The sequence below is a fragment of the Saccopteryx leptura genome, chromosome 13 (assembly GCF_036850995.1).
Source record: "Saccopteryx leptura isolate mSacLep1 chromosome 13, mSacLep1_pri_phased_curated, whole genome shotgun sequence".
NCBI lineage: Eukaryota > Metazoa > Chordata > Mammalia > Chiroptera > Emballonuridae > Saccopteryx > Saccopteryx leptura.
The window spans coordinates 4,838,481-4,851,572 of record NC_089515.1 but is presented as its reverse complement, the minus strand read 5'-3'; the positions used below and the strand labels follow the sequence as shown (position 1 = coordinate 4,851,572).

The 13,092-nt window shown below is 53.6% G+C and overlaps 1 protein-coding gene across 2 annotated transcripts in view; it reads left to right on the top strand.

Annotated features, from left to right (window-relative positions):
• LOC136384597 (dedicator of cytokinesis protein 1) overlaps positions 1 to 13,092 on the top strand; it is a 432,442-nt gene that overhangs the window by 362,030 nt on the left and 57,320 nt on the right. For both annotated transcript variants that reach the window (XM_066354964.1, XM_066354963.1), the window contains exon 33: positions 3,785 to 3,933. In XM_066354964.1, the coding sequence (XP_066211061.1) occupies positions 3,785 to 3,933 (149 nt within the window). The remainder of the gene's footprint in view (positions 1 to 3,784; positions 3,934 to 13,092) is intronic.

The window sequence follows — 13,092 nt, the reverse complement described above, 5'->3', positions numbered from 1 at the left end:
AAGCAGACCTAAAAGTTAGACATGTTTATCACCTCGCCGTGTGCTGAATGCTCCCAGCGCCCACATCTCCCATGAGTCTGTCCAGGAGCACGGGGGTGCGTTGAGACACCTGCCCTGGCGTGCACCTCCACGCAGCCACGCGGCCGGGGGGAACGGGTCTGTCTTGCTCCGTTTAATACGACTCCCCGCCCCCTCCCCCGAGGCAGCCTCACGCCTTTCTTTCCTTCCACACCTGACAGATTTTGAGCCAGGAAGGGGAAATCAAAAGCAGCCTCTCTCTCAAAAAAAACAAAAATAAAGTGGGGGAATACGAGTGCCTGTGTACCCAGCTGGTCAGTTATTTATCAAAGCGTGCTCGGAGAGGCAGCCTGGGGGACCCCACTTGCGCCTGGGCCGTGGCCGCCAGGATTCACGTTTTGTTGATTACATATAGCACACAGTGGGGCCAAAACTGTGGGCCCGATTCCGGCCGCAATCAACACGCTCCCAGCAAGATCTTCATCGGCTGGTTCGGTCAGGGATGTTTTTTCAGGCCGGGATTCCCTCCAGGGGTATTTCTGGGAACTAGACAAATGTGTACTCTTCATTAAACCCAGAGACAATGAAGCCTAATCAGTTTGACGAGGCGGTGGAGTTATTTACTCTGTCTGCCCTGGGATTAAGCCGAGGGGTGTGATGTCCGGGTTTCTGAACACTTGCGATTGTAAGGGAGATCCTCCGACCCACTCACCCCCCCCCCGGGGGGCGGCTGCCCATGGGTATGAGCCCGGCGCCCCTGAGTGGGGGCGGTCCGCGTTCTGTGACTGGAAGAAAGCCGCCAGGTGGGTGTTAAGAGAATTTGGGAGTGGTAACTAGGAGACTGGCAAGGTGACAGGAGGTGACATAGTCTCCACTCTGATCTGATAATTAGCTTGTTCTTCTTTTGTCTTGAAAGGATTAAAAAAAAGGCATCCTTTTTTTTTCTTGGAGTTGACACTGCAGGAGTTACCTTGAGCCTCATTGATTTGGAATCTGTGTTCATCATTAAATTTGAACCAGAAAATGCTCCGGGGGAAATGCAGCATGCAAAGGTCCTGGGGTACGTCACCCTGCCCTTGCTCGCCTTGAACACCCTTCCTCTACAGGCTAACTCCCCAGGGCACTCACAAGAGAGGAGCTCAGCCAGTGTTCCCTGTGTTCACGGAAAGGGCAGTGGTCTGAGGTTAGACACCCAGCTCTGGGCCACTTGTTACTGCGGGGTGTGTCCCTCCCTACTCAGAGCTGCAAAAACTGCCTGGACCGTGACCCACAGAGTTCTCCATGGCTGATCAATAACTCGCTGTCGCCATCAACTGTTTCCGAAACATCGGCTCTGACCGATGTTTAGGCATAAGACGAGAAAAGTGTCACCGGGGAGACTGGATGTGATGGCATTTTTTTTTTTTCTTTAATAGAATGCTGTACAGCTGTTACACGCCTTTAGGAAACACCAAGCATTTGGGGAAGCGGTGAGAATCCCAGTAGTAGAGCCTCAGTCACAACATTAATTATTTAGTAAAAGCCGAATATCTAAGATGTAAATTACATTCGGGTTTCTTATTGACGGGCAGAGTGTTTGAATGTGTCCACCCAGCACAAAAATTTTAGAAACATATTAACGGAGGCTGATACGAGGATCATGCGTTCTGTGAAGTGTCGTTATTTATAAGAGCCGAATTTGTTGAGTGGCTCTCTTTACAGCAACCCGCATTAGCTGAGTTATCAAGAAAGCCAAACTCTTCAGACGATCCGTTCTGTTCCTTGATAGCGGAAAAGTGTGACTGAGGTTGATTAACTCTGGGTAAATTGGCGCTGTTGATACCACGAATGTCACAAGTCAGTCGTTCAAGCGTGTAATTCCTGTGCACTCTTGCAGCAGATGTGGGGAGTGAAATGATCTCAATTATAACCAGGGGAATGAAAATACATCAAGATTTTTTGACACTAAAGACGAGAGGGGAGGTCTTTCAGAAGACCGCTTTCTCGCTCAGACCCGCCTCGAAATTGAATTTGTGTCACCCTAAATAAAGTCAGCTCCCCCCCTCTTTTTTTTTAGGAATGGGTCCCCCTGCAGCTTCCTTCTAGGCAGGGAGAGAGGGTGGTGTTGCTACTTCCCCCTACCTTTCCTCAGACATGTCTTGGTTTGTTTCAAGGTCTCTGTAATCTCATGGGGCGGGGTTACTGCTGGGGTGGGCGCAAGGCAGCAAAACCCGCAACTCACGGGCGGGTGGTCCTGACCACGGAGCCAAGCCCAGCGTGTCCACCTCCGCGCCGTGGGATCTTCTGACGGAGACTGGGTTCGCAGCATCTGTCTGAGCGGAAGGCAGAGGCTTGGGGAAAATGTGATAAAGAGATTTCCAACCAAAGTCGTTGAACTAGAAAACAGCCGGGTTTGGTGCCGACAAGAAGAGTCTCCACTTTCCAGATGGGCGAGGAGACTCCATTTGGAACAGTGGTACCCTGGCCACGCCCGATAAAATGAGAGGTCTTTGTCCTCCGCCTCTGGACGGCTCTTACAGCGGACAGATAAGGGCCTGGTGTGGGCAGTTGGAAGCACTTCTATTCCAGGGAGGTGGAGAGTCCTCGTGCCCCCCCCCCCCTGGGAGGTCTGTGACAAGCAGGCAGAGAACGAGGGACAGGGGATGCTTCAGAACCACGCACCGCAGACTTCCGATCCTGCTTCTCCATCGCCGCCAGGCAGCGCGCTGGCCTTGGCAATGGCCCATGTCCTCCGCTGTGACGTGGAGTTAGGAAGTGGTGCTCAGTCTGCTGGAGGATGTGAACAAGAGGGAGGCTGGGCCCACGTGGGGACAGGGCGGGAGGGGAGACCTCTGTACCTGCTGCTCAGCTGTGCAGTATAAAATAAAGTGGACTGAGGTGCAGTCTGTGAACAAAGGGATGGTCGCCATCTCACGAGGTGATCATGAGGCTTGAATGGGCGTTCTCCACTAGGCTTGTCTGGAGTGCTTCGTAAACGTTAGCCAGTCTCATAATCAGGGCTCTTCACAAAGGCAATAAATAGTATTTATCTAAAAAATAGCTTTTGAGAACCCTTTTCCAGAATTCCTTGAAAGTCAAATCTGGATAAGACAGGTGCATTAAGATGAATAAAGTAGTTACTTACATAAGCATCTTTCCAGTCAGACAACAGTAGCCGTAGAAGGCAGAGTTGTTTTTGTTTTCACTACTCCCCATGCCGAGGCCTGTGCTGGGACTTCTGATTGGAGTCGTCAGGAAGGTTACACAGGTCCCAGCCTACTGTTAGCAGAGGTGCCGAATGGAAACATCCTCTTTACAAGGTGCTGGAGTGAGAGGGAGCCCACGGGACCGCCTGCTCTAACTCCCTCGCTGCAGTGACCTGTATTCATCGTCCACAGGGACAGTGAGATACGGAGTGTCCTGTCTCCCTTCCCCATGCTGCTCTGTCCAAGGTGGAGCGCGCATCAGCTGCTCATGACCTTGATGTGTGCGATCAAATGGTCTGTCATTGAGCGTCCGTCTTCTGTAACAGCGAAGTCACGACGACAGACTTGACGTGGGACAGATGTTTTCATAGCTTCGCTTACGACTGTTAGAATGCCGTCCTCCTCTTAGATGGGTGGCTGGGCGCGTTCGACATGCCCGCAGACAAGAAATGGATGCCTGTCCCCACGGTCCTGGCGGTCAGCATCCCAGTGATCTGTCTGGGCTGTTCTGTTTTGTCCATGGCAGCCTCTCCTAGAATCATTTTTTTTAAGTGTCTGAACAATGCATTTCTTTGTTCAAGGTCAGCACAAGATAAAGTTTATTCCGGAAATGGTCGGCCCGATGTTGGAAATGACGCTTGTTCCTGAGACAGAGCTGCGCAAGGCCACCATCCCCATCTTCTTCGACATGATGCAGTGTGAATTCCACTCCACCCGGAGCTTCCAGATGGTAAGGAGGTGTTGGGGGTGGTCAATACAGGGGTCCTCGGGTGACAGCAGTCTCGATATGTGACGTTTCGAGTTTACGACGCTCACTCCCATAAAAACTAAAAAAAGATCGAGACATGAGTGTTTCGACTTACACCGTTAGCGTCGTACTTTTGTTTGCACTCATTTTTTGTCATTTTTTTCTTCTGTTCCTACAGTACAGTGTATTTATGTCCTTTTCCTTTTTCTGTGGCTTAGTTGTGTTTGTTATGTTCTAGATCAGGGGTAGTCAACCTTTTTATACCTACCGCCCATTTCTGTATCTCTGTTAGTAGTAAAATTTTCTAACCGCCCACTGGTTCCACAGTCGTGGTGATTTATAAAGTAGGGAAGTAACTTTACTTTATAAAATTTATAAAGCAGAGTTACAGCAAGTTAAAGCATACAATAATAACTATTTACCAAGTATACTATGTCGGATTTTCGCTAAGTTTGACAGAATAAATCTTTATAAAACAACTTACTGTAGTTACATCTATCTTTTTATTTATACTTTGGTTGCTCCGCTACCGCCCACCATGAAAGCTGGAATGCCCACTAGGGGGCGGTAGGGACCAGGTTGACCAGCACTGATCTAGAAGATGATTCTACAGCTGTGGTAGGGTAGGTAAGTACCTTAGGCTAGGGTGTGTTTCGACTTCACACAAAAATCCAGGTCACATCGCTGTCGTAGGAATGGAACTGTGTTGTAACTCGAGCACCCCCGGTGCCTTGAAAACAATTTATAGGTGATTCTGGAGTTCAAGGTGTTGACCCTGGAAAACATAGTTCCCTACAGCTTACGAGAGGAAGGTCCTCGGACTTTCCCTTTTGAAGAAACCTGTGTTCTTTTTGCTCTCCTCTGTAGGAAGAAAATTTTCTCTATTTTTCGATTTTGCCTGCTTGTTTTTGTCTGGAGCGATGTAGGCAGGAAACCTGGGCGACAGCCTCTCTCTGACCCTGCTCGGTCTGGGCCCTCGCCGGGCTCTGAGTCAGGTGTGTCCGTGTTCTCTCGCGGGCCGGCTGCTTCTGGCCGGCTTAGGTGATTTTAGAGTCCGAAGGTGTGGCTTGGAGTCTCCTCGGAGTGTGTGTCCCGGCTGCTGGCCTGTGCCCTGGGGCCGAGGGGTATTCCTCCGAGGAAGTGTGTGGAAAGGGCTGGAAACACGCTGTATCAACAGGAAGGGCCAAATCGCCGTGATTCGTGCTTGAGGAGTCAGGCAGCCTCCTCCCCTGGAGACCAGGGCCGTAGTGCGGTGTTTCCGCCTTCACGGGCAGGCTTGCACACGCACGCCGGACGCACGGCCGTGCTCTCTCTAGCGGGCGAGGGGTCTGGCCGTGATGCTTTCGCAGGAGCCTGGACAGGAATCCCCATGGCCGGGCGTCCTCTGTGTGGAAAGCAACCTTTGTTCAAATATTACAGGAATTCAAGGAAGTGAACTCTTATTTTACACACATGTTTGAGGGATTTTGAGGAAAAAATTTCCTAAGCGGAAAGGAAAACCACTGTCTCGCTCGAGGCAGCGTGACCTTCGTGGGGTCTAACCTCTCGAGCAGGTGTTCCGTGCCCACCTGGTGCTGTCGGCTTGGGGGCTTTGGGTAGCTCGCAGAGGCTCACTGGTCATTCTCCGTCATCATTGCGGGGGGGAGTAAGGGTCCCGGGGGAGCAGTGGGGCCATTTCCCAGAACGAAGGACAAGGAGGGCAATCCGTGAGGTGGAGTTGAGTTTAGGCATAGAAGTCAGGGGCACTGTGATTCCTGGCTTAGCCTGGGACAACCTGGGTCTTGAGCGGGTCACTGAACATCTTTAAGTTTCCAATTCAGAGCTCTAACTTGAGTATAAAGACAGATTGTACTCAAAAGGGATGTTGTGAGAGGTAAATCAAAGCAAACCCAGAAAGGCCACGTTCCCTCTCTCTCTCCCTCCCTCCCTCCCCCTTCTTTCTCTTCCTCCCTCCCTTTTTCCCTCCCTCCCTCCCTTCCTTCTTTCATTTCTTTCTTATGGGTGAGGAAGATTTCCTTACATTTATTTATTTCTCAAAATAAAGAGTCTGTTGTCAAAGAACAGCTGTGTTTGTCCCGCGGGTCGACAATCTGTCATTGTACAGGTTTAAGTGTAGTGTTGTAAACATTGTCCAAACCCTCCTGTTCTTTCTGTTGAACAATGTAGCGAGGACAGCTTCCTTGAGTACCGCGCAGCAGCTCACTGCGATGTGAGAGCTGGCACGACGCCTCATCGATGCCGTGGCTCATCTCCTCTGATTCATCCCCTCTCACTGGGCATCTAGACGGTGGGAAGGTTTTCCACTACTCAGAATCAGTGTGCGTGCACGGAGCTTGGCTTTCTTTCCGAGTTCTCCCGGTATATACGTTCTCAAAAAAGTGGTTTGTGACTTTTGACATTATGGCCAAATTATTATTATTATTATTATTATTATTATTATTGCTGTAAGATTTGACCCATCTCCACTGCTGCTGGCACTAAAGCGTGGTCCAGTCTCACTGCCAACTCACCAGAACCAGGAATTGCTGTTTGAAGTGCTTTTCCTTGCGCTGAAAAAAAAAATGCATCTGACTTTCTAAATGTTCTGTGAATCCAGCTCAAAGGAAGACCTTCTGGGGAAAAAATGCCCTGGAATTAAGAAACCAGGACAAGAGGAAAATGTAGGTAGACAGATGTCCCTTGCCCAGCCCAGGAAAGGCAAACAAAGGCCCTGGAAGTGTTACGGCCTTCGCTATTCTTTTAAGCCATCTTTGGGCCAAAATGAGGTCAAGGGCAGCCGGGAGAGAGACAGGAACGAGAGTCCGGGTTCTGAATGGCCCCCTCTTCCCTTCCGCACTCTCTGTGGCTTTAGAACATCTGTCTCCCGGCAGACTCCTGCGAACATGCTTCGTGTCCTCTCACTCGGGGGAAGTCTTCCCAGGAAAACAACACCGTGAGGTAGTCACGCACATTTCGTTCAACACGCCCGCCCGGATGTGTGTCGTGCAAGCAGGCGCGTGAGGACGCTGCCCGCTGGACCCACGGCAGGCGAGTGGGTAGGACGCAACAGAGGTTTCTCAAATAGAAGCAGGAAAACGAAGATTCGTGGAGGGAAAATCATTCGGCTGTACTATGGATCTTTGCTTGTGAATTGGGGGGAGATGCATCTCCTCTTTTGTCGGGATGCTTTGTTTCTTCTTTCTGTGAGCCCCCCTCCACCTCACGTGGTGCAGTGCCACTGGGGAACGTCATTCCTCCTGGACCCGCTGCTTCCCCGTCGTCCCATGGCTGCTGGCCCCTTGTCATAGGCGTCTGGGTCCAGGGGACCCGGCCTGTCCTCGCTTGTCCTCCACGGTGGTGGCAGTGACGTGCCCATTCCCTCTGTCTTCTCCCCAGCGTCCGTCGGTGTCTCCTGGTCCCTAGCTCAGGGCCCCACCCCGGACCCCTGCATGGGTCCCTGGACTTGCTGTGTCTTTTCTAGCTGCTCTCTGTCCTTGGATTAACGCTTGTCTTTTATCAGCTGCGCTCCTGGAGCACGAGGCCCGCCCTCCTGTTCCTCGTAGGGGGTGTCAGTGAATATGCAGGGGGTGGTCACGTCTCTGCCTCCTCCTCAGGGTGCCGATAGGACAGGCTGGCTGGCTGGAGTCTCACTCATCCGCCACCAATCCATTTACTGAACCATTTTAGCTACATCAACAAGGGCTTATTATACCGTCCCCCCTTTTATTACAGATGTGTGCACACGTCACAGGGTGAGAGGGACCCTAAGGTTTTTCATGTTTACAAAACTTCTTCACTTGGAGCCGAGGCTCTGTCTACCTTCTGTGCCGTGCCTGTGGGCATTGGGCGGTGAACAGGTTACGTTGGCGAACTCATGCGTCCTCTCTTGCGGTTAGAGTAGGGAGGGGACCACCCTGTAGACTCAGAAGAAAACCCTGCCGTTTTACTCAAGATTAAGCTGCGTCAGTTCACAGTTGGGACTTCAGAAGCCTGCGTCACAGGTGGGCGCGCCCAGGGCTCCCCAGGGTGCCCCCTGTTCCCCGGCCGCCCCGCCCACATTTCATCAGCCCCGCCCACATTTCATCAGCCCCGCCCACATTTCATCAGCACGTTCTGACACAGCCTTTCCCCGGGAGTCTGCTTTCTGGGCGCCACTGCGGCGGGAAGGGGCGTGAATCTTCTTCCAGAATAGGTGTCCTTGCCTGGCTGTCACTGGGCCTGCCTGTCGGTCTGTGTGCAGTGAGTGGACCGGCCTGGTGGCAGCGTGCTATTATCCATGTGCCGGTCGCGGTGGCCCGGGACACGCTTCCCCGCACTGCAGGCCGTGCCTTCGGGCAGTGTGATGCCATTTATTCTGGGCAGGTCCTCGTAGGTAGCGGGGACTCATTCTCTGGTCTCTGTCTTTGCAATATGTCCACTCCTCCACCAGTGGTGTCTGCTGTCCCCTGTGCCCGCCCCAGAGGAGGGGCTATTGCCACTTAAACTAGAACTTGGGGGAATAGTGGTGGTGGTTATTGTTTTCCCCAGAGGTGAGGTTCTCCATGAAAGATTTCAGCGTCCGCCAAGCCAGCATGAGAGCTTCGGACATCAGTGTCTTAGGGCCCTGTATGCTATCTGTATAGACCTGCTGCCTCATGTTACCTCGTGGACCTCCACCTGCCCTGAAACCCACCTCACCCCACCTTACAGCATCCCCGCCCCGAAGGAACCAGCCGCCAGCCTCAGCCTCACTGGACTTGGCTTCGTTAAAAGTAAATAAGTAAAGCATACCTTAATTCTCTTTGGCACCTTTTTAAAGAACTCCATTTGTTACGTCTTTGGAAAATACAGAACTCACAACTATGAGTTGGCAGTAACAACATGCGGTCTCCAGACCATTCGTAAAAAGGGGACGGAACAGGCCCCACAGCATCTTCCCGTCTTCTCGGGGAGGGACAGTCATGTGCTCCAGAAAGTCCCAGGTAGCTGTAACGGTCTCAGAACGTGAACAGGCTTTGTGCCCACGCTGTTCCTGATTCTCTGAGTGGCCTCTGCCTACCGCCCAGGCTGGTGACCTTAAGCAAACAATCGAGTGACCACAGTAGGTGTCGGCCGCTTGTGCTACTCAATGGGGAAGCCAGTACATTGTCACTGTAATGTGTGTGGGAGTGAGTCTGGTGGCCGTTTCAGCTTGTTTATTCTTCAATTCGTTGGAATTGGGGTTGGGTGGGTTGGTTTATTTTGATTCCCATTTCAGAGTCACACTTGGGCCTGTGGTTTTGGATGCTTAACCAGGAAACACGGACAAGAGTCGGGCTTCTTTTGTTTCATGGGACTGCAGACCCAAAGCACATGGGGAGATCATGGATGCTAATGCCCTCAACTCCAGGAGACCTGATTATGTTGAATTCTGGCCTTCAAAGGCCTCCAGCTGCCTGACCAGGCGGTGGCGCAGTGGATAGAGCGTCGGGATGGGCTGCGAGGACCTGGGATTGAAACCCCGAGGTTGTCGGCTTGAGCGCGGGCTCATCTGATTTGAGCAAGGCTCATCAGCTTGAGGCCAAGGTCGCTGACTTGAGCAAGGGGTTACTCGCTCTGCTATAGCCCCCGGTCAAGGCACATATAAGAAAACAATCAATGAACAACAAAGGTGCCTCAACGAAGAGTTAATGCTTATCTCTCTCCTTCCTGTCTGTCTGTTCCTATCTGTCCCTCTCTGTCTCTGTCACAAAAAAAAAAAAAAAGGCCTCCAGAAAAGAGATGCCCCTGCTCCCACAATCTCCCTTCACGGAACTGCATGGCCTCCCTCTGAGGGCATGCTCCTGGTGTGCCCTGTCACTGCATGCATGCCCCGAAGTCCCTCCTGGATCCGGGTCACACACCTGTCGGAGGCGTGGCCAGGCTGCTGAGGTATGGGGCCTCGGAGCTTCTGGGCTCCTGAGCACTTCACAGAAGTTTCTGGGTCAGCCAGCCGCCTGCTTGTGGGACGTAGAAGGATGTGAGGATCTTAGCATGCGGGGAGCGGAGCGCCAAAGATTAACTAAGTGTGTCATTAAGTTTACAGAGTGGTTAAGGAAGAGGAACGCAGTACATAAAACACCCGCGTGTCCGCGCCGAGCCACGGGGCGCGGGGACTCGGGCACCTGGTGGATGTCGGCGTGCAGGCCCCGTGGTCCCAGGCTGCCGGAGCGCCAGGCGGCTGCTCCCTGCCCGTCCGCGCCAGCTCCTGCTTTCAGCCGCGTGTCCTGTTCTTGGTGCAGTTACAGTTCCGAGATGTTCTCCGGCCACCACTCCTGTCGCTGCCGAGGAGAACGGACGTGGCTCTGCCGTTGGGGGGTGGGCTCAGCTCCGCCTGCACGTGCAGAAGCAGACACCCAATTCCTTGTCTCTGCCCCCGGGGGGGGGTGGCCTAGGACCATGGTCCTGTGTCCGGTAGCTGGAGAGCCATGCTGACCAGCAGGTGAAGGTGGAGCTTGCAGGGCACAGCGCCAACCGTCCACGCAGGGTCCACCGCAGCCCACGCAGTTCTGGACATCCTCCGAGCGCGGTCTCGGTGTGGTGAACTGGGCAAGCCCTTCCATCCGGGTCCTGTTTCCCAACATGGTCCCTGCGTAGCCCAGGCGGACGGATGTCCGCAAAATCGGGATTCCTCTATTTTATAAGGGCGTGTTTACATTTCATACATTCCGTGCAGTGATAGAATGGTAAACTGAACCCAAAACAAAGGTGCACACTCTACGCATGGAGAGAACTGGCCTTTGGATTATCCAGGGTGGAGTCCTGCACCCCGTGATCCCTTACGTCGGAGCCAGGAACCCGAGGGTCACAGTGGCACGGAGGGCAGAGCCGTATTCCTTTCTGCGTCAGTGGAACTAACAGCCATGTCAATGCCCCTGCGAGCACAGTCCCCCACACCCCACCTGAGCTCCTCCACGTGCACTAGAACAGCCCCCTTCCAAGAAAGCCCTGCATTCAAAGACGGCCTCTTCTGTCCTCAGTTCCCGGAGGGCTGCCAGTGTTGGAGTCACGCACAGAGACGCTCTGCTCCGTGTTTTTAGTGGGATACCCTGTGGATATTCTTGAGGCAATACTGGTCATGCAGAAGAGAGGAAACCCCTGTGTGGTGATCCCTCTTCTCATGCAAGCGGGCTTCTGCCACCCTTTGAGCCGTCATGTAGACCCTTGCTAGATTTCCTCCTGGCCGGCAGAGAGCCCAGCTGCAAATGACTAGACAGCAGGCGCTGACGAAGGTGATCAGTGCGATTTTTATCAGACCAGCCCTGCTCCGTCAACAAATGCACGTCCTCCAATCTGTTTGGACAGAATCGTTTCACCCTGATGACGGTGACCACCCACACACGCGTGCAGCCCTCGCCGGTGGTTCTGTCCGTCCGGCTAAAAATCCGCAGAGACCCTGGGAAGGTATAGGAGCAGCTCGCCGCAGAGCGGGAGGTCGACGAATCCTCCGCTAAGAAGCAGAGCAGGGTTGCCAGGTGTTTGGGTAAATTGCTACTTGTCAACACTAGGTGGGTAAAATTAGAATCAGCTGTGTTCTTCCAATTTACTCCTCAGTCAGTCTTTTTAGAACACGTTAAGCTCCTCCGTCAGAATGGGATAGGCAGGCTGCTCGCTGAGTGGGAGGCTTCCTCGTCACATCGTCTGTGACAGCGAGGTTTACGTGGAAACAGGAAACCTGCCCTTTCCGGGAGGTAGCCCCCCCCCGCCCCGACAAGCTCCAGTGTCTTCTGATTACCTAGGGCGAGCCCCCCGGAAACCCCCCGCGCCTTCGCCGATGGGAGAGTGAGGCAAGCTCTTCTGTGTTCCCGGTGCCTTTTCCCTGGGTGCTCAGGACACAGGCGTGGACTTGAATCGTGGGTGTTAATTGCATTCAGCCTGGCTTTGTATCTCAGCTCTCTGTTCTGAAGGACCCACCCTCGCCCAGCACTCAGCCTCTGGTGGTCCCCATGGCGGCGCCAATGTGGGGGAGACTGTCCGAAAACGCCGGCGGTCGGCCCTGCACTGGGTTCCGGAGAAGAACTGCCTTGGGTCGAACCTGTTCTTGTACAGAGCAGAGTAATAGTGGGTTACTATCAAAAGGTTGCTCGTTCACAATAGAAGTCATCATTGTCAGACTTCAGTTGGGAAAAAAAAAAAAAGAGAAAAAAAAGCAGGTTGTCCTTTCTTCTTCCCTAAAACCATCTCTTTTTCTGTGTTCCTGGAATCCCTGCTCTTCTGAGGCTAAACAGAATGAAAAGGAGGGTGTGTGTCTGTCAGGGAGAGGAGATGGAGGGGAAGGTCGGGGAGGGGATCACAGGGCTGCTCCAAGGTCCAGCTTCCTGCCAGGTGGCCGCTCCTTGATGTCCAGCAAGAACCGATGCTTCTCCGCAGGTCTGACTGCCGCTCCTCTCGTCTGCCGCAGGGTCCCGCTGGGCTCAGACGCAGGGCCCAGTCGAGGTCAGACAGGCCTGGACTTGCTTTCGGGCTCCTCCCTGGGCCTCCCGGGACCTCCGGCCTTCTGCTTCACAGGGGGCCACAATCAGCCGCCACCTGAGTCCCCAGGGCAGGAGTGGCATCTGCCGTCCCTGCGGCAGGCGCTTCGATTAGTGTGTTCACCGCTCGGCTGGCGTGGCCACAAGAGCACGTGTCTGGGCAACCGGAGGGTCTGCTCCTTTGCGGACACATTAATCCCCACCCACCCACCCCAGTTCCAGCTCAGCACAGAGTGTATCCAGTAGTTTATGTGGACGTCATGCGTGCATCCCTGGCCCTGTTTGGGTGTTGGGGACACAGCAGTGACCAAGGAAGAAGGGAATCCTTGCTCTCAGGCGGCTGAAACTCTTATGGGATCCTGACAACAGCAGGGGACTTGGGTGGCAGCCTGGGCACACATGTCTGGGCGTGTGTGGTAGAGGGGTCCCAGCGGCCCGCGGCCGTGGTGGGTGTGCTTCCTGCACTCGGCTACGGTTCCTCCTGCCGTCCTCTCCCTGCCCCGCCTCCCTACCTGTCCCAGGTGTCTGTGGGTGACCTCAGGGCCACCGACAGCCTGGCAGTCACCTGGCTAGAATCCCAGCTCTGAGGCCGCTCAGAGTCCTGCCAGGGACAGGGGACTGCGCAGCAAGGATGTGGGTGCGTTCATTATACGTCATTATCAGGCTAGTTCGTTATTTCCAGCCTGATCAGCCA